General features: G+C 37.3%; 1 protein-coding gene across 3 annotated transcripts; it reads left to right on the top strand.

Moving 5' to 3' along the window:
• Positions 1 to 14,709: 14,709 nt before the first annotated feature.
• Positions 14,710 to 22,384, top strand: LOC132640981 (uncharacterized). Of its 3 annotated transcripts, XM_060357812.1 has the most exons (13): positions 14,712 to 15,023; positions 17,037 to 17,098; positions 17,172 to 17,252; positions 18,145 to 18,273; positions 18,376 to 18,462; positions 18,731 to 18,784; positions 19,137 to 19,227; positions 19,304 to 19,374; positions 19,453 to 19,522; positions 19,627 to 19,679; positions 20,525 to 20,618; positions 20,750 to 20,847; positions 21,936 to 22,384. In XM_060357812.1, the coding sequence occupies exons 1-13, from the start codon at positions 14,822 to 14,824 to the stop codon at positions 22,023 to 22,025; spliced, it is 1,182 nt and encodes a 393-aa protein (XP_060213795.1). In that variant the 5' UTR covers positions 14,712 to 14,821; the 3' UTR covers positions 22,026 to 22,384. The 3 variants fall into 3 exon arrangements, with proteins under 3 accessions (XP_060213796.1, XP_060213798.1, XP_060213795.1); XM_060357813.1 differs by lacking the exon at positions 17,172 to 17,252 and having other exon boundaries at positions 14,710 to 15,023; XM_060357815.1 differs by lacking the exons at positions 17,037 to 17,098; positions 17,172 to 17,252 and having other exon boundaries at positions 14,711 to 15,023.

Here is a 22,384-nt window from a genome sequence, read left to right as displayed (position 1 = left end):
TTTAACTCACCGCTTTCTACCAACACCATGGCACACGGCCATACACCACCACACACACACACACGGCTTCACACACATATCACAAGTCCACAATTCTCATCTAATTCTAACCATTATAACATATATACTTATTCCATAACATAAAACATAAAATTCATACCTTTCCTTCAAATTTCAACTTTCCCGCAAACGTGGTTCTTTCGCTAAACTAATTATACCACGTCGAAGAGCGCCTTGAACTTATTAATAATTCAAGAAAGACAAGATTTTTGGATTGAAATCAAAGGCTAGGAAAATTTCTTCTTTTTTTTTTTTCACTAGGGCCGAATGCCCTTTTTTTGTGGTGTTCTTCAAATTGTTGTGATTGTTCTTGAATTTTCTTGAACATTATCTCCTTTTGTATTAATTTGTCACATGACTTAGTCACATGACAAATTAATAACATGGGCTTGGGCTAGCTTCATGGCCGGCCACCCCTATAAATTTGGGCCTCAATTTTTTATTTTTTTTGAGCCCATCTTGTTAGAATTCTCGTTTTGTAATTCCCGAAACTAATTTCCGAAATTCCAATTTTGCCCTTGGCCTTCCCCGATGTCTCCGCGTCAACACTTTTCATAAACAACAACATATAGGTCCGATGAAATCAAAATGTGGCCTTATTCTTTACAAGTCACAATTACTCCAAATTTTCCGAATACGCAAAAACACGGGATATAACATCCTCCCCCCCCCCCCCCCCCTTTAGAACATTCGTCCTCGAATGTTAGATTAGCCTTATAGGGTTTTACAAGCATTTCGGGGGGAGTTCTCCTTATTTCCTTCAAAATTCTACCAAACGTCACAATTACCATCCCCTCTTCCACACTCGCCTTTGTTCTATTCTCGAATATCATTACGCTAAGACTTTCCGGCTTCAACTAGTGGTGAAACCGACATTAGTCTACTTATAACAGTTATATCGTATCTTTCGCTTTGTCTTTAGGTTCCGTTCAGTCAAAATTTTCATATATCGCAACACTGGCTGCTGGGGCCCACCTGTCAGTCAAAACAGTCGTAACTGGGATGTGATTTACACACATATACATTTATTACCATTCCCCTTACAATACATTTCCAAACGCCATTTAAATTTATTCTAATTCCAGAACTGGGTCGCACTTTCCTTTCCTCGGCGGCCGAGCTCGCCTTAGCCTACCCGACCTATTTAGGGTTTCTAACCTTTCGGTACATTCTAATTTATTTAGGTTACCCCAGACTTTCCATTGGTCTCTTATATCTACGTTTATGAAAATTTTGTACACTTCCCAAGGGGTCACCCATCCCAGAATTGCTCTGGCCCCAGCACGCTTAACCCTGAGACTTTAGTACATTTAGACGCGTTGATGCCGGTATAGTTGCATCGACCGCCCCGCACGACCTTGGTCACATAATTTAGGACAAGTCGGGGTCTCGACAATTTTGGAAAGTTCTCGTAGCGGGTCCCGCTCTGATATAGAGAGGACCCCTTTATTTTTTTCCGATTATGTAACTACTGCGTTTGCCCTTTTAACTTTTCGACTCTCACTTTTACCCACATATATCATTACCTCAGACGATTTTATCAATTTGGACCTTATCTCAGTTTTACTAGCAATCGGGGAGGAATACATGATGAAACAAAATCTGGACCTACCAATGCGTGTGTGTGTGTGTGTATATATATATATATATATATATATATATATATATATATATATATATATATATATATATATTCAGAAAAAGTGGACAATATACCTGTAAACACATCTAGTGCCGCCTCTGGGTCCTGCCGGCTAGCCAAAGCATATAAGCGGTTCAAGGGACCGCTAGAACCGGAAGCTGCACCACGACCTCTACCGCGGCCCGATGGTGTCGGCACACTCTGCCCCGTAGGGCGTACCGCTACAGAAGGAAAAGGTAAATCAGCAACTGACCCGCTGGGCTTGGCTGCACCACCCGAACTGGTCCTATACGGACACTTTCTCATAATGTGTCCTTGACGGCCACAGGAAAAACAAGCATCTGTAGCATAATGACATTCTCCAGAGTGGCGTCTCCCACAATAAGGACACCGAGGTCTGGGTGGCCTCGACCGACCGGAACCTCCGTCCACCTGTGAGCTCAAGACTCTGGAGCTCTGTCCTGCCCCGGAGTACCATGTGTCACCAGACCTCCTGCCCGAACTCTGTGGAGGGGTATCCCATGCTGGCTGGGAAAAATGACTGCGGTGCTGCTCTGAGGCTGTCTGCCTAAGAGTTTCCTAGAATACCCAGCCACTCTAGCCCTCTTGGGCTGTCTCCTGTCACAACCTCTACCTGACTGATCCTCTCTGTGCCGATCCTCCATCCCTAGAGCATAAGCCTGTAATCGGGCGATGTCCATGTCAGTCTGCGATGCCATCGCCATGCAGCTGTCAACCAAGTAGGGGTCTAACCCTATCACGTACTGGTGCATCCGGTCAGCCATATCAGCTACTATAGCGGGTGCATACCTAGCCAGAGAATCAAACTCCAGATTATACTCACGAACGCTCCGACCCCCCTGCCGCAACTGCAAAAACCTATCAACCCGCGCCCGCCGTAGCTCCGGGGGAAAAAAGTGACGGAGAAAAGCAGCCACAAACTCATCCCACGTAGCTGGGGGAGCATTCTCACCTCTGGACAGCTCCCAAGACTCGTACCAATTTACCGCTACATCTCGCAGTCTGTGTGAAGCCAGCTCGACAGACTCGGTCTCGGAAGCCCTAACTAGTCCCAGCACACGCCGCATCTGTCGAATGAAATCATGGGGGTCCTCTTCGGGCTTAGACCCGTAGAACTCTGGGGGACCACAAGTCAAGAATTCGCGGACCCTCAAACTGTCACGCCTATCCACATCATCAACCCCTAGCCCGCGTCCGCGAGCCTGCCCTGCTACTATCCTCGTCAATAACTGTACTGCCTCCCTCATCGCCCTGTCCTCTGCCCCTGGCTGAGGAGCTGGAGGCTCGGGCGCTGGAGCCTCTGGAGCTAATGACGGAGCCGCTCCAGGATCGTCTGCTGATGATGGCGTAGCGGAATCCTCTGACTGGGGTGCAATATCGAGCATAATCTGAGTATGAGCCCGGGTGACTCTCTGTATCTGACTGGCCTCTCCTACTTTGCCCTTCTGGGCAGCCGTCGTCTTCTTCGGAGGCATCACTGTAAACATAGCAATCTGTTAGGAAAGAGCCACCCTAATAGCACAGCTCTATCGCACGATCTAAGATTCAAAGAAAGGGTAACATCCTAAATATCATGCAGCCTCCCGTTTATAGATGTGGTGCACAACACACCGATAAACAGGACTCTACGAGACACGGCCTGTAGACATTCCGAGGACAAACCGCTCTGATACCACTTTTGTCACGACCCAACCCCGTAGGCCGCGACTAGTGTCCAACGTGGACACTCGTATGTACTTACTCACCAAATCTCACTTATGCCTATATATTATGAATCTCGTGCGTCCCAAATTATAAACATATCTTTTAAACCATTATTTATATCATAAAACATAGATCGATCATATTAACGTAGTGTAGGGGCAAACTGGGCACAAACCAAGAAAACATCACTGACCAAACACGACCCATGACCCACATACATGTCTACAGGCCTCTAATACAGACAACGGAATTATATGACGGGACAGGGCCCCGCCGTACCCAAAATAACCATAAACACGAAATCATATACACCAGAGAGTTCTGTACCGAAAGTATGGGCTCCGGATCAAAGGAGCACTCCAAGCAGCAGACTGTGTACCCTAGGCTGGCGGATCACCACAATAAGCGTCTGTACCCGCGGGCATGAAACGCAGCCCCCGAAGAAAGGGGGTCAGTACGGAATATGTACTGAGTATGTAAAGCATGGAATACAGAAATCAGAACTATAGTCGAAACAAGCGGTAAAAGAATGAGTACATGGTCCAGAATATCAAATCACTCACTCCCCAGACCCAGATCATACAGATCATCACAAATCATACAAACCGATATAACCTGTCAAAAGGGTTGCCAAACGTACAGGGTTTCCAGACGCAACTTGTGCCTACCTAGCTCATGTGTCAGACGGAGTGTATGACATACAGAATACTCAGATGACGTCATATATCAGAAGGAATACGGGACTTACCGAGTACTCAGATGATATAGTATACCGGTTGGAATACAGGACGTACATAGTATCAGAATTTACTTTCCAGACACAGATCACACATAGTGCACATTATAGTCACATGCCATATCAGGACGCCGTAGCGTATCGGATCAGACGCTGTAACCTGCGAATCATATGATGTCTACAAGGAGTGTGACACCTCGAGCTCAGCCCAGTACAGTGGTCACATCATACATAAACGTATCGTATCAGGCGGCGTACAACCGGAGTATATCATATCAGATCGTATCATATCATATCAGAACACGCGCCTACAAGGGGTATGCCACCTCGAGCTCGGCCCAGTACAGTGGTCATCCCATGCAGGAACTGCCCATTTTTCCCGCTCGAGCTCTGCCCAGTACACGGGTCACGGATCAGTCTCGGGAGCTCGAGCTCTGCCCAGTACACTCCCAACGCGTCTGCCTGGTATCAGATTATGCAGCGCAGATACAGTCCGCTTTGGGGATCGAGCTCAGCCCAGACCACCCCTCACGGTTTTATTTCAGAACACAGTAGACAACATAGGGGAACAGCGCACGATAACATATCCTGGCCCGGCTCAGTGAATAGACATGCTAAGGCTCACACGAGCAGAGTAGTGAGAAACCAGATGCACATAGAAACCAAGACTCGACAGACAAGCGTCCTTACCGATACCTGGAGGCTTGGAACAGATTTCAGGTCAATCCAACATAGTATGAGAAAGTTATGAGCGTTTGAAGTACAAAACGCTTTATAAGAATTTCAGAAGCCTTTTTCGGAGAATCAGAGTCATAGTCATACCAGGCACCTTCAGATGCCCTTACGAATCAGATCAAACGGAGATTTTGGAACCATATGTACATACAGAAAGATCATGAACATTTTTGGTACCGAAACCTCTTCGGACACTTCTAAACAATCCGATGCCGTATACGAAAGTTGGAGGCGCTAAAGCTTACAGAGAACATTCATATTGGATACTCACATCAGAGTACTTGTATCAGAATACTCATAGAAGAATACTTATAATAGAACACTTACATCAGAAATCTTATTTCAGAATGCTTATGCCAAATAGTTATTTCAGAATACTCATATCATAATACTTTATCCGGATACTTATATCAAAATACTTACATCAGATTACCTATATCAAAATATTTATATCGGAATACTTATATCAAAATACTTCTAGCGGAGTACTTGTATCGGAACACCTATGCCCGGATACTCATGTCAACAAAAGGGCATACGGTCGAATTGTCATAGTGCGCGTGATCAATAACCGGCCCGGGAACCAGAGAACGATATCGTAATAAAGGGGCATGAGCAGAGTCATGAGCGACTAATACAATTTATAAATCGAAATAGTTATAAAACTTGATATAATCATATATCAGCTCATTAGTCAAACTAGTTCGAACAATTGGTCAATACAAGATTTATTTCACGAAAGTACTTCCAAAGTTACATTTATAGTTCGAAATGTAATTTAGAACGTCAGGGATAGTCAAGACATTATTCTATGATAGCCAAAGTCATAAACAATAGTCTTTTTCTGACACTATACAAAAATACGCCTATTAGAACAAACAAAGGAGTCTCGGGATTAGTGGGCCCACCTCGGGTCATGTCGAGGTGGCGGACCTGAATCACAAGTATTAGGATCTATGGAATCATCAATGGAAGTTTCGAAGCGATTCTATTACATTTACCAAAGTTTCGGACGTTTGATCATTTTCCAACAAAATGTGAGGTTTTCTAATTCAATTAGATTGAATGAATAGTACTCAAATTCAAATTCGAATTTCCATGAACGGAATTGTCCCCGAGGCTCAAGTATCGACCTAGTATACTTAGGACATGCCAAAAGAAGGAATGGGTTAGCTTTACATACCTTACGTGCGTCTTTCGCTCGCTTAAACTCAAATCCCGTTTCGCCCGAAATCTACAAATGGTCAAAGTTACTAATTGTAAGTTATGGATTCTAAGGATTCAACTTAAAGTCATAGTTGTCTACCGAAATTTCGGCAGCACCTCCCCTATAAATATAGCACCCCCGAGAATCATCTCGGCTCAAATAGCAGCAACAACAACCCACCAACATCAACAATGCCAACAATCATCACAAAAATGCATTATATCAACAATAGTCTACTTTTCTATCCACTTCCCATTATCCAACTAACATCAACATTTTCCATATTCATTAGCTAGTTCAAGATCATCCAAATACATTCAATAGCATTCCAAACAATATTCATGAATTCAAGTATTCCCGCTAATTTCATATTCCATCCGATGTTTCTACAAATGTAACGAAACTTCCAACTCACATTGTTTTCCTTTCTAACTCATTAACAACAACCAAATTCACATTTGAATCTTACTTCCATGCTTATATAAAAGTCATGCAAAATTTACGTAATTTCTCATAATTACATACAAGCAAATTCAAGGCTAATTCAAGTCGTTAAACCTTCATTTGCGTCACAATGGTCACAACGACGCAACTAACGGACTAAATAAAATTTAACTCACCGCTTTCTACCAACACCATGGCACACGGCCATACACCACCACACACACACACACGGCTTCACACACATATCACAAGTCCACAATTCTCATCTAATTCTAACCATTATAACATATATACTTATTCCATAACATAAAACATAAAATTCATACCTTTCCTTCAAATTTCAACTTTCCCGCAAACGTGGTTCTTTCGCTAAACTAATTATACCACGTCGAAGAGAGCCTTGAACTTATTAATAATTCAAGAAAGACAAGATTTTTGGATTGAAATCAAAGGCTAGGAAAATTTTTTCTTTTTTTTTTTTCACTAGGGCCGAATGCCCTTTTTTTGTGGTGTTCTTCAAATTGTTGTGATTGTTCTTGAATTTTCTTGAACATTATCTCCTTTTGTATTAATTTGTCACATGAATTAGTCACATGACAAATTAATAACATGGGCTTGGGCTAGCTTCATGGCCGGCCACCCCTATAAATTTGGGCCTCAATTTTCTATTTTTTTGAGCCCATCTTGTTAGAATTCTCGTTTTGTAATTCCCGAAACTAATTTCCGAAATTCCAATTTTGCCCTTGGCCTTCCCCGATGTCTCCGCGTCAACACTTTTCATAAACAACAACATATAGGTCCGATGAAATCAAAATGTGGCCTTATTCTTTACAAGTCACAATTACTCCAAATTTTCCGAATACGCGAAAACACTGGATATAACGTCCACATTTGTTGTGTTTATCTCTTACATATCTTCAATCAAGTAACACTCATATATTAGTAAACATACACGTATATATCAGACCACCAATTATCAGTTGCTTCTTCGTAGCATATTCATATATTTCTTTTCTCTATCAAATAGATTCAAGGCATAACCACATATCCTATACCTCACCCATAAATTTAATTGATTATCCGAATTCAGGGTAAACAAGTTTAGTGGTATTTTAACCTATTCACTCTAAAAAAAATTATTCAAAAGCGCGTGTAACACACTATCAACTTTAAGTTATTTACGTCACGTCAGCACTTAAAGTGATATTTATTCCAATTCAGCATAGTTCAGGGAGTCATAGGACCCTCACAAAACTTAAGTATGTAACTGGTAATTCAGGACAAGTTTGAGGGTGTTTTTTGCATTTCGAAAGATAACTAGAAAGGGATGACACGTACCAACACGTGCCCAATATTGTATAAGTTGAATTTATTATTTGAACGGTGGTCTGATATGAGATGAAGCTAGGACAGAATCATAGTCAACGTTGTAAGATAAATGATGGATATTATTTACATACATTTTGGAACACAATACACAATTTTAAAAGCCATGACATCTGGCACGTGCGTTGCATGTTTATCTCAAAATACTTAATACAAAATTTGTAATGCAACTGATAAATTTTAAATTGTACGTATATTTCTGAACTTTCTTTAAGAATAAAATTAAAATCAAAACATTCACAAAAATAACAATTTGTAATTTGAAGTTATAAAATCTTGCAAACTTGATGCTACGTTAGTGACATATATAATACTTAATTTAAAGACAAATACATACTCAAACATCTATAAATACTAATTTTGGACATGCAATCAGTACAAACTTTTTAAAACGATATAAATAATATTAAAATATGAGTATGATGAGTAACATGAAATTTGATCGAAAAAAATAATTAGATACCATCTGAGTCGGGGAAATTTAAAGACGATAATTAGTTACTTAGGTACGATGAATGAGATAAATTTTTAATAATATTATGTCAATCACATGTGATATGATCATATCGCACAATACTTACTAATAGACAATGTTCTTATAATGTACATTCAGGTCTGACGTTTCGATTGCTCAGAACTTTTGGCATCTATGTAATTTCTAATTCAATATGTGTTCCTGCACTGATTAGCATGAGATACACATGCAGCGCACGTGTCCCGTATAACGACCCGTTAAGTCATTTTGGCGATTTTACTTTTTTTTGCCCTAAACGATTCTTCCCTTAGATTTAGTTTGGCATTTAGACTGGCGGAGAAGGGTGGCATGATTATTGAGGCAATCAGATTAGTAACGGAAAGGAAAAATCCTAGTTTTGAGTCCTTTGGTTTTGGGAAAAACTTTGACCAATAGTTGACTTTTGGGTAAACGTGTCCCAATTGAATTCTAATAACTCCGTTAGGTCTGGAACGTGATTTTTGACTTGGTAGGATAGTTGGTTCGGGCCTTGAGGCATTCGGATGTGATTTGGGTCATTGGTTGGTAAGTCAAGATTTTGATGATTTGGAGTTGACCTTGGACAATCCCGGTCAAGATGACCTCTTTTGGAAATACCGAGTGCGCGAGCGAGTTCCTAGTGTGTTTTATGACTGCAATGCATATTTGGTTTGTGTCCGCGGGGTTTCAGGTGAGTTTCGTGTTTCCTTCTTCGCGTTCACGAATGAGGGGCCGCGATTGCGAGTGTTGAGTAAGTACACAATCTTGTTATTTCTGTTGTTTTCCCTCTTCACGCCCCTACTTGTTCATCTTCATGCCCCCTCCCCCACTATGGCCAACTCCTTTTTTTTGTTTTATTGGCAATGATTTCATTTTTCTTCGTCATCTTCGAGTCGCGCATGATCCAACTACCAGATAGGTTCTGAATGTTGATTGTTTCTGTCTTATGCTATTTTTTCTGCATCTTATTTCTTGGTTTAATTGATATGTTGATATTTTTGAAAATTCTATAGTAGCAATTGGGTTTAATCTAAACTTTGTAGCTTTTGCAATTTATCCGTGGTTGGTTTGCGTGATTCTCTTCTTTCATGGGTTTGCTAAATGTAGATTTCAGTAAAAAGAAATTAGTTTGATTCTAGATTTATGATTTAATTATAGCTTATGAGGATCTTTGTAATTTGAGAAATTGACAATTTTCTTGTGGTCTTTTTTCAAGTAATCTAAGGAAAATTAAGAATGTCAGTTTCAGAAAATGCAAACAAATTGTCCACATCTAAGACTGGTGAAGTAAATGAATATAGAACAGTTCCCGACGCCGATGTTGTGCCGTCTCTCCGGCCACTATTTCACCAGCAATGATTCAGAATCCACAGTTTTACTTCATTGGAGATGAAGCTTGTGTCCATATACCACTTTTCGCTTCGCAATCGGGGGAAGGTTCTATCGGTTCCAGTGCCGGGCTATCACACAAGAAGAAGAGAGATAGCCAAATGAACACAGCCCAGATGAGTCCACGCTAGCTACTAAAGAGGGAGCAGCTAGCGTGGACTCATCTAGTCCGTGTTTGCTTGGTCTACCTCTCTTCTTCTTGGTGACAACCCGGCACTAGAATCGATAGAACCCTTCCCCGGTGCAAAGCGAAAAATGGTCTACGGACACATGCTTTATCTCCAATGAAGGAAAAATGTGAATTCTGAATGACTGTTGGTGCAACAGTGGCCAGAGAGACGGCACAACTTCGGCGCCGGGAGACTGTTCTGTATTCATCACTTCACTCGTCTCAGAAGTGGGCAATTTGTTTGCATTTTCTGAAACTGACATTCGTAGTTTCCTTAGATTACCTGAAGAAAGGACCACACAAAAGTTTTCATTTTTTCAAATTACAAAAACCCTCATAAGCTTTAATTAAACCATAAATTAGAATCAAACTAAAATTTTCTACTGAAATCTACATTTACCAAACCATGAAAGAAGAGATCAACGCAAAACAACACCATAGATAAATTGCAAAAGCTACAAAGTTTAGATTAAACCCCATAAATAATATAAAATTTTCAAAAAAATCAACATATCAAGCAAACCAAGAAATAAGATGCAGAAAAATAGCATAAGACAGAAATAATTAACATTCAGAACTTATGTTTTTTCTCATAGAAGAAAATTATAAAAAGATTTACAAATAAACCTTAAAAACCAAAAGGAAAAAAAAAAGGAAAAAGATTATTTCTCTTTCAGAAAATTGTGTAGAAATAGAACTGCAAGATAACAAACAATGATATGGAAAATTTTAGAAGAGAAGAATGTTTTAGTGGTATAGAATGGACAAATAAAATGGCTATTAATAACAAAAAATGTCAGAGTTTTGATAATTTGTTTATTTTTTAGGTGTGAATGTAATTACTTATATATAGTTTAGTAAAATATGTATGTATTTATTAGTTTGACATAAGTAAAGCTTTTCTTATTACACACCAAAACCAACGAAGAAACAAATAATTTAAATCATTATTAACTTAACTAGTTGCATGAGGCCCACTCTAAGCCCAGACCCCAACTTACCAAGATATAAAAGTTGTAATTTTATTAAAGAAATTTGATTTGTGTTAAATATCTTACCGCGTAACTTTCGATCTACTGGTACTTTACTCATGTCTTGTTGATAAGTGTTCATAATTGTTAAAGTGTTTAGGTCACATAATAAGATAATTTTTAAAGAAAATTCACGAGAAAGCAAATTTAGCAGGAAATTAACAAAGATCATAGGGACACAAGTAATAACATGATTTAGTACGTAAAATAGTTACAACTTGACGAAGATGATATATTGAAAATCATTTTGTCATTTTAATGATTTTTTGAGCATATATCGTCTTTAGCTATTAACAGAAATAAATTTCTTTTTGGTATTTATTAATTTTTCATCATCATTTCTTATGAAAGGGCTTATGTCAGTTAAATATGTGATCTACACTTAGCTTTAAATGAAATGAAATTCAAGGAAAAACCTAAACTCATTAAAATGAACTTCAAAAATCAATTGAGTTTCATATATACCTTATGCTTAAAAGGATTAATTACCAAAGACCAAACAAAAGAGTTTAAAGATAATTCAATCTTTGACTTACAACCCTACCTTTATTTTCGACACTATATGACATTATTTTCAATTATTTCTACTTAGTATTTGTAATACGTCATAAATATTTCAATGGTGATGAATGAAATTATCCACAAAAAATTTCTGATGATGGAACCCTATTCAGTTATTTTGAATTGAGGGTCCTATCGGAAACAACCTCTCTACCCTACAAAGGTATAGGGTAAGGTTTGCGTACATTACACTTCCCAGACTCCACCTTGTGAGATTACATTGGGTATATATGTTATTATTGGAACCCTATTTAGTTAAGAAAAGACGAGTTAAGAGAAAAGACATAATATCTAGGGACTTTTATGAATTTGGCACCGTTTATTGGATGCACATCTGATTTTTTGGTCCTAATTACCTCCTAGTTTGGCAATTTGATATCCTTCATGCCCGATATGCTGATATGGCAACGGCTATATGTATTTACAACCTTGGTTTAGAGTCGTTATACAGATAAGCCTAATAGTTTTACAAGGGTACTAATAAATAATTCAACCGCATTAATAAAGTAAAAAAATTAACCACTACACCTAAGGATGATTAGCTTATGTCAATGCATACACATCAGGTTTAGACAACAAAGGGAAACATTAAACAAGGCCTTCAAAATGACAGGGCACAGGAACTTTTGAAAAGTAGACCATAACGACAAAAAGTAAATTTGACCTTAAAAGTTAAGGCCAGGACAATATCAAATTTGAAACTTTTGTGAGGACGACAAAACCCTTTGCTTGTCCCTTATACATAGTAAGTAGTAAGGTTAGGACCTAGAAGTAATTAATTGGAAAGCTTGATATCAAATTTGATGCTTTTGTGAGAACGACAAAGGCCCTTTGCTTGTCCCTTATATATATATAGTAGTAATGTTGCATTAAATCCTGATGAAGAACACCATGATGGAGCAGCACAGATGAACAAATAACAAATTAAAATGTTGTAAATGCTGTACGAATTAAAGGAGGCCAGTGAATAATGAAGGAAAACTTAGTTGAATCATGCGTGACTCGATGTTGATGGAGAAAAATGAAATCACCACCAGCAGCAGCAAAAAGAGGAGCTGGCTGTGGTGGAGGAGGCGGCAGACATGAAGATGAACAAGTAGGGACGTGAAGAAGGACAATAACAGAAATAGCAAGAGGTGTGTACTTACTGACTATCTATGATGATAAATTCTTGAATTCGATTTCCATTTGAAGCATATGTTGATGGGCCACGTTAATCACAATGGAAAGGACATCTTGCATTAATAGAACAACAACGAGTAAGTTGATAGATAATGAAAATTCAAAACATATTACCCGTTAAATTTTCTAATACCAAACTCAGATCCTTCAAGTTGATGCTCTAAGTTGTCAAAGGTTGTAGAGTAAGCCGTGTTGGCGGTAGCAGTGGATCTTCCGAAGGATTAACCTCTTCTATAGGCTCAACGATGGTGCCCTATCAATTGTCCAAGTGAATTCGTTAATTGGATTTTCATACGCATAGTTTGATTCCCTGACATTTGTAACAGAAACCAAGTGTGAAAAGGACAAAACAGATCTGCATCGTATGTTATACCGCCACTGAGTATAATGCCTTGGACTTGGTTTTCCTGTGAGAAATTAAGACATAATTATAGATTACTCAAATATGTGTAGTGTGAATAACTTGTTCTTTTAAAAAATCATTGCTTTCTTGCAATCAAATCGCACTAAATCTAGATATTAAGATTAGAAGTAGTTATATATACACAGTATCGAAAAATATAATGTTGGTCAGTTTTTACTAAGTTTTTGTCAGTAGATTAGTTCATTCCTTGTAGACAAATTAAATAAAAAGTACATTTTCATCATGCAGAAACATGAGTTGGTATTTGTTGGTTCTCTCACTGTAGTCTCGAGATCGACCTTTTTCAACTACTTGAACTTTGCAGGTCCATTATTCTGTTTTGGGAGTAATCGTGTCGATATTGAACCTTTCTGCCTTGTTGAGATGATCTGCAATTACAGCATATCACAATGTGGCACTGTACATAAACGATATGGCTAGAAAAAATATAGCGACTAATCAAGTTGAACATGATAAGATTCAACAATTGAGAAAGAAAAGGCATATATCAATGAATTGTGCTTATTTCTCTGTTCCAACTATAAGAATTGAAATTACAAGAGGTCCCAAGTTTTATTCTTAATCCTTTTTTAATCTTCAATAATCTAAATAAAGAAAGTAATTTCCAAGCGAACTTAAAATCAGGGATGATATCCTTGGAACAAAATACAAAGAAGAAGATACTTGCAATCAGAAATAACAGCATCAGTTTAATAAAAAGCTTTTGCAATAATTTCGTCGGAGACTATATTATATGTAGAGTAATCATCGTCATCATCAGTTGTAGATGGTCTATTAATTCTTTGATACAATTAGAACCTTTGGCTCTTGACAAAACAACGTACAATTGACCAGGAGAAAAGACAGGTTCTCGCAAGTAAATACCAACAAAATTTAACGTAGACCTTGAACTTTATTGATAGTCATGTGGTAAAACATAACCATATTTGAAATTATGTAAATTGAAGGGGTAATTTTACATCTTGCGATGTCAATGATGGTATTCGTGAAATGAATACATGGGTATTATTAAAATCACCACCAGATATTGCAGCGCTAGTGACATCTGCTTTGAAGTCATCACACGCTGATCGTGTTCAATTGCATAAACCCGCAGAAGGATTCAGATTCCTTAGTAATATAATTGGACCATCTCTTTTTAAAGACATTTTATAAGAGTCTCATCAGTAGCAAGATAGACTTTTGTGCCAGTTAGAAATTAAGCAATCAACATGTCATTTATTTTGTCAAAAAAATCGTTCTTGGTTGTTAGAATAATGCGATAAGTACCAAAAGAAACGTTCGAGTGAGTTGTGTATAAATCAAGATAAGTAACTTTAGATAGAAGATTCAATGAATCTAAAATGACAACTATATTTAGTAAGCACGACAAATAAAATGGACAAGAAAATCAAATTTATCAAAACAATACACATTCATACAGAAAAGGTACAAGTATTGTATGTACAACTATATCAACAAACCAATAAATTGACTAGGATACCCTCAGCTTGGAATATAAGGACCAAAAGCAAACATGTCAGAATCTTCCTGACATTTCTGTACAGTAGAAATAGAAAAATACGAAAAGAAGTAGCCAATTGTAAGAACCTTCCTGGTGTGTTTCTTATCCAAAATCACGGCCGCAACGCAGCAATATGTTGGTGAGACATGTGGGACCCATATTGCACGTGCAGTCCGACAAGCCATATAAACACCGAGGCCGAGTTTCAAATATTTACAACAGCTTCTCAGCTAACGTTTTCACTGATCGAATGGCGACGGAAGAGGTTGTTATTGATGGCGCCAAGCTCCGTTCTCAGTTTCTTCAAGTCCTTCGCACACGTCGTCCTCCTCAAGGTCCTTTTTCTTTCCACCTTTTCCTTCTATTGCTTACCTTTTTGGTTAAGTTCTCACCTAATGTTTTTTTGAAAAACAAGTGGGATTTTTACTTACTTTTTATTGTTTTGTGAGTAAGCAAAAAAGATTTATCCGAGCATTTATGTGTAATCTAGCAAAACGCTATGGAGGTGGAATGGGGGTGAGATGGTCAAGGGGTGAGATTTGGAGGAGGAGGGAGGTGACAATAAACTTAGAATGTCATTTTTCATTTTTCTAAAGAAAATATTTTAACCAATCATTGGAAAATTGGAAATTTCCTCCGTACCAATCAGGGGCGGATGTATATGGATAAAAAATTACCGTGTATATTTAGGGTAAATTTTATGTGTTTATGTATATATATTAACTTTTGAACACCCTGAACATATATTACAATGTATATTTAGGTTCAATTATTTTTCCGAATACCCTGAGTGAAAATTTTGAATCCGCCACGGGTACCAACACACCCTTAATGTGAGGGGTTTACAGGTTGAGAATGGTGAACGCTTTTTCTTCAATTTGTTTTCTTTCATAGGTCAAATTGCGGTGACTACTAATGAAGGTGTGAAAGTATTTTCTTTTGCTCGCGCCTGTTTATTTGTTTCTCTTTTCTTCCGCAACTAGTCAAAATATATTGACTGTCTGCACCAAATTTATTTTCTTTATTACTTCCTCCTTCCCATTTTAATTGTCTCTTTAGTTCTTTTAACGTCTATTAAGAAAAATAATTAATACTCCGTACAAGATATAATTTACTAAATTACCTCTATTTATTATAAGCAGCTATTTATTAAATGTTTTTGAGAATTTAGCAATATTAAAAAAACTACTTCTTTATTGTTAACGGTATAGTTGGAAAGAGTTGTCCTTTAGTCTTAGAATTCCTAAAATGAGGGATAATTTTTTTAAACTAAAACTACAGCTAAAATTGGACGGAGGGAATATAGATTTAAAGAACAACTTTAATATCAGAATGTTCTCAATTTTTCTGTAGCAACTGCATCAATCTCATGGTAGTAGTTGTATCTGTTGTTCATTTATTGATAGAAACAAGTTCCTAAATGAGCTCATTGGGAAAGTGATGGTGTTTTGTACTTGCGTTTGTTGTTTATTTTATTTATTTACTTATTTTTGTATCAGACCTGTGATACTTCTCTTTAAGTTTCAGCTTTTCAAACTGGAAAAGTTTAATCATATAAAATCTCCCTGGACTACTGTGGAGTCCTGAAAAGAAAACAGTCCGAAAAAAGGGCCTTCTGCTACTAGATTTTCTTGTTCAACTATATGTTGGGTCCATCCCCTTATTTTGAGGAAGAAAAACACCTCCCTTATTTTAGGGAAGAAAACACTTCCCTTGTTTTGAGGAAGAAAACATCTTCCCTGTCTTTGGAAAATTGTCAAGTGCTTGCTTGAGTCACTAATGACATCAATAGGTTCATCTCATACCTATAAATAGGGAAGCTTTCTCATTTGCTACACACACCAAAAAAATTGAAGAAGACAACACATCCCATAGAGAGAAAAATCTAAGAGAAATACTCTTAGTGAAAGGCTTAAATAAGAGAAGTCTTTGAGAGAATTTTTAGTAAAAATTCTTGAGTGTAATTGGGATTGGGGTTGTGAGGTTGAGTGTTGTAAACACTTGTAGTATTTCTTCTTTAATAAGATCTGCAGCAGCAACGTGGACGTAGCTCTCACATTGAGGGTGAACCACTATAAATCTGTGTGTGCTATTTATTCTTCGCTTACATCACGACGTAAGTAGGTTCTGTCTAAGGAGGTTGGTATTTAAGTGGTCCAGCTGTGACCCTCCAATCTTTCCTGGGAACCTGCTTACAAAGGTCGGATTTGGGATTCAAATCCTAACACTATACATATCGATGTTGAGATTAGTTTGTTTTTTCCCTATTTGGTAGACTTGGTGAATTCTTGTCTTACTGCCCTGAGACTAATCAAAGAACTTGTTTTCCTATGTGTAATTCCTTCCAGTTCCACTCAGTGTGATACCTGGAAAACCTGTAAATGATCCATCAAAGCCAATATTCAGTGAGGTCATACAACTCCTTCACAAGCTTTATATTTTTGTTTCTGCACATTCTTGACAGGCGATACTTGTCAATACAGGTAATGGCATCTTGCCCTAAGGAAGATATTCCTAATATGAAGGAACTTCTTCAGGAGGAAAATTTCTACTTGACCACAGAGGTTACATTATTTCTATATTTTCATTACGTTGACCAATCTACCTATTACAGTATACAATTGACATGTTCCATTCACAGGAAAAGATACTATATAGCTAAACAAATATTTTCTTCTCATGTTTTCTTAAAAATGCAAATAGTTTCTACCTATCAACGGAATCAAGAGAAGTTTCTTTATGATATATTTTAATCGTGCCTTTTTTCCCCATCAAGTGTAAATAAAAGTATAGATATTCAGTGTTCCCCTTTCCTCCCTCCCTAATGTGTAGGAACAAAGTAGAGATAATTACAGTCCAACGTCTTTAGGTGATCTAATTTACAAAATACCAGCAAATGTATAGGTTTTGTATATTTAAGTATAAATATACATACAGTATACATATATTATACATGAACTATACATAAATTTACATATAATATACGTAATCAGTGTATAGGTTTTGTATATTTTGGCTAGAGCCCATAATTAAGTTTGGCCAAGGGGCCAAAAATGAAAGAATCCCAAAAAGTGCACTGGGAGAGATAGAATACAATGCCTTCATCCCTTACTCATATTAGTTGGGATAGGAGATATACTTTTATTTACCAGTTGTCTTGCTTGCTGTTTCAACATGATCTTATGTAAAGTTAAGAAGAGTACTAGTGTCAACTGGATTATCTCTATAAAACAAAAACGACTATGCTATAAGCAACTAAGCTTCAATGTATGTCCAATTAGGGTTGGCTATATGAATCCTCACTGTTCATTTCACTATATTTGGACTGGAGTGCCTCTATGGTGTTTGAAAAGTAAATAAAGGTGTCAACGGTTCTATGATAATCTAAAAAGACTGAGCGAAAGCAGTCCAATGAAGTGGCTGCATCAATGATAATTCTTTCATCATTATTTCCAGGAAGGAGAGCAAGGGCTGTTGCCTGTCTTGGTATTGAGCTTGAAGGAAACCGATAAGAAGAAGAGGCCAGCTATTGTCTTCCTGCATAGTACAAACAAATATAAAGAGTGGTTACGGCCATTGCTTGAGGTGATATTTTCTGTTTTCTTAAAATTACTCCCCATATTACCATGGAGCAGAGCAATAAGGACAATTCTATGTACGATTCACTTTTTTTCTTCTTGGCTTCAGGCATATGCTTCGAGGGGATACATAGCTGTAGCAATTGATTCTCGATACCATGGAGAACGTGCCACCAATATGACAACATATCGTGATGTAAGAACAGACGTTTTGCTCTTGGTTATCTTCTCGTAGAAAAAAGTACACCCAGGTCCAATTGGCTATGGCCGAGCTGTCCTAAAATTATACTATGTACAGTTATTCTGCATTTAGCAGCAAAACCTTAGGCCTTAATATCCTGTATCATATTAAGGAGGAGGAGAAATCAAGAACTGAACTTGCCGTAGTATTTTCTTTATCTGGAATGCTTGGATGCTACTATTTGATTGAGTTGATCAACCAGACCTTTTTTTTAACAATACAGGCCCTTATATCGTCATGGAAAAACGGTGATACAATGCCTTTCATATTTGATACGGTAAGGAAATGGAGATTTGTCCTTGATAAAGTACAGTTTGCAGTCTCAGACCACCACGCCTATTATCTACTCCCTTCGTCCCAATTTATGTGGCACCGTTTGACTTGGCACAAAGTTTAAGAAAAAAGGAAGATTTTTAAAATTTGCGGTGTAAAACAAACCTTAGACATTTGTGTGGCTATAAATCATTTCATTAAGGGTAAAATGAAAAATTTAAAGTTCAGTTATTTCTAATCATAGAAAGGTGACATTCTTTTTAGGACAGACTAAAAAGGAAAAGATGCCACATAAGTCGGGACAGGAGGAATAGTATCTAGCCTCTGAGAAAAATACTTCTCTGCAAATTTTGAAGGTCTGGGACTTGATAAAACTGGCGGATTATCTAACAGAGAGGGAAGATATCGACTCGTCAAGGATAGGAATTACTGGTGAATCGCTTGGAGGTTAGGCGAGTCACTTTCCATTCAATATCTAACTGTTTCTTAAACATGTCCAGTTCATATATGCTCTGTGTTGCAGGTATGCATGCATGGTTTGCTGCATTTGCCGACACTCGCTATGCAGTGGTTGTTCCTATAATTGGAGTTCAGGTGACCCTTTACTTGAATATTAGTTTGTGTGAAAGAATTATGGATATATCAACAGGAGATCTTGTGATGAGGTTGCAGGGATTTCAATGGGCAATCGAGCATAATCGGTGGCAGGCAAGAGTTGACAGTATCAAGGCTGTGTTTGAAGGTGACACAAACTAGTTTAACTTGTAATTGGTTTTATCAGCTACTCATTAGTGTTGTTTATGTGGTTCTTAACATACTGTAGATGTCATTTGTTTGTCCTTTCAGAAGCACGTTCTGATTTAGGGAAGAATGAGATTGATAAAGAAGTGATTCAGAAGGTCAGGACCCTTTCTGGCCTTTTTGCATGTCTAGCAAGCGACTTGATCATTGTGTTGGTGCAGCTTCTGTTTTAGTTTATTCAAATTGCTTCATTCTTTTAAATAAAACTGATGCTAAAGTGTCTGGAGATTAGGGACAATCATATCTTGTTTCTTATCACCAAAAGCAAAGTGCAAGAGTAAAATTAACTCTAGATTTGTTGAGCTAAGTTTCTTAGGAGCAAGCCTGTGGCTGGATGCACTAGTTGTAGCTATTTAAATTTGTAGGCAAAAGATAAGGAAAAAGAATGCTCCTATTTTTCAGTTGATCAAGACTTTTCACCAGAAATTCTCTAAACATCAATGATCATTTTAGGGGAAAAGTGAGCAGTAACGGGAAAACTGAATCTGTTTAAGCAAGTTCCCGTGGATGGGAGCAGGGTCTATTGAGTAAACAGATGAAAAATGAGACCTCACTGTTATTGAATTTATTCTTAGATGCTTAGCTGGCATATAAATAAGGTGAGGCACATCCTTCGTTAGTGGAACTCTCATAGATTTTACTACTTTCTGGTGTAACCAGTAGAACAATGAGTTTCAGCTGATGTATAAATAAGCCGAGGCATAGACTCATCCTTCTTTAGTTTTACTCTTAATTAGTTTCTACTAATTAAGATAGAAAACCGGTACCAACTGCCTCTTCAAGTTAGACTGGTGGCAAGGCAACTTTTAATTTATAAACAAAAATTGTACATATTGTTATATTATCAATTTTCAAAAGGTAGCATTAGAAGTTGTTAACTTCTCATGATAGTATTCATCAAACAATGACTTCAATTTTGATGTTAATTAGAATATGTGACCAGGTCTGGGACAGAATTGCTCCAGGTTTGGCATCTCAATTTGATTCACCATACACAGTACCGGCCATTGCACCACGCCCCTTGATGATTTTAAATGGTATGATCTATTCGTTCATATGATTTGTGATATTTCATGCCATCACCATTTAGTTAGTACATAAATTGTCAGAATGTATGTACCATTTCAATTTTTTTTTTTTCAAATAACTCTACATTTGGGATATGTAGGAGAGGAAGATCCTCGTTGTCCAATTGCTGGCCTGGATATTCCGAAGTCAAGAGCCCATAAAGCTTGTGCAGATGCTGACTGTCCACTTAATTTCAAGGTACAAAGTTATCCTCACGGTCACCTTCCTTTTTCAGGAAAACAAACGAAAGCTTGTTTTCTTTCTTCATCATCAGGTAATTTGATTTTAAGAGCTGAAAAGGGAGAAATAAGTAGTAAACAAATTGTGGTTTGATTGTCTCACTTGCTGATTTTGAAAAAAAAATGTTACACTGTGTTTTAATCTCTGACTGACCCTTTGGATTTTTTTTTTTTTTTACCAATCAATCCTATCGCCGTCTGCCCATTTCTCTGTAAAGCACAGCATAAAAAACAGTCATAGGCACACATGCATGTACTGATAGCCAATATCAAGCAACAAGTAACATTAGTCCAGATGTTTATAGGGCTTTTTTCATTTTTGGACCGTCGGCCAAAATTAATTATGGATGCTAGCCGAAATATACAAAACCTATACACTGATTATATATATTATACATATACATTTATGTGAATTATATATATATATATTGACAAATATTCTATGTATAGTTATACTTAATTTACAAAATCTATACATTAGCTGGCTATTTTGAAAATTAGCTCATCGAAAGGCATTGGACTGTAATTATCTCATGTTTGTTTATATCCCATTGGTGTGTTTTCCAATGTCGGTTAACAAACTTGTAACCCATCTCTTTATTTTGGTACTTTCAAGATAATTTTTATTAATTATACTATATTATCCACTATATCTTGGGTGTCTTAGTAAGTCTTGTGTTCTTCCAGAATTTTCAGTTTTGTGCTATCTGAGTGATATTTATGTTTGTCACTTTGCCATTTGAGCTGAATTAGTCATGAAAGTGCTGGATTCTACCATTCTCACTGGCCCAGCAGATTTGGAATTTTAATAATATTTTTTGAAAACATTACTTCTTATTAGTATTAAATTCTGGTAGTTGACTTTTGCTTGAAAGTTAGTCAAGATAGCAAAGGTTGCAGGAATTGAAAACATTAATGTTCAATTACCAGTTTCAAAAAAATAAAAAAAATAAATTGAAAACATTAATGTTTGTACATATCAGTTATTTTCCAGTTTAGGTGGCCAGTTTTCATGCCATTTCTGAAATTTTTGTTCTAAAATTTCAGCTGATAGCCCAAGCTGGCATTGGACATCAAATGACTCCATTGATGGTAAAGGAAGCGAGTGATTGGTTTGACAGGTTCCTTAAAGTGTAGTTGCAGGGTTTTCCATCAACAACTACCGATCTTTTCCCCTAAACTAGTATGAGTGTTGATACTTTTTCGTGTAAAATGGTAGAAGCTGCTTTACTAGTTGTTAAAGTGGGAAAACTGTAACTGATAGACAAGAATGCTACATTTATTTCTCAGCTTTTAATTTAGGGGGTTTATAGGAGGGAATGAATAAGCCCAAGTGTATTCCAGGGCATTTTAGGCTTTCTTCATGGCCGAAATTACTTACGGGCGCTAGCCAAAATATGCAAAACCTATACACTGATTATGTATATTATATGATATTCTGTGTATACAATACGTATTTTTATACTTAATATACAAACCTATGCATTTGTTGGCTA

The sequence above is a fragment of the Lycium barbarum genome, chromosome 5 (genome assembly GCF_019175385.1).
Source record: "Lycium barbarum isolate Lr01 chromosome 5, ASM1917538v2, whole genome shotgun sequence".
NCBI lineage: Eukaryota > Viridiplantae > Streptophyta > Magnoliopsida > Solanales > Solanaceae > Lycium > Lycium barbarum.
The sequence above is the reverse complement of the archived record's forward strand: the minus strand, read 5'-3'. Positions and strand labels throughout refer to the sequence as shown.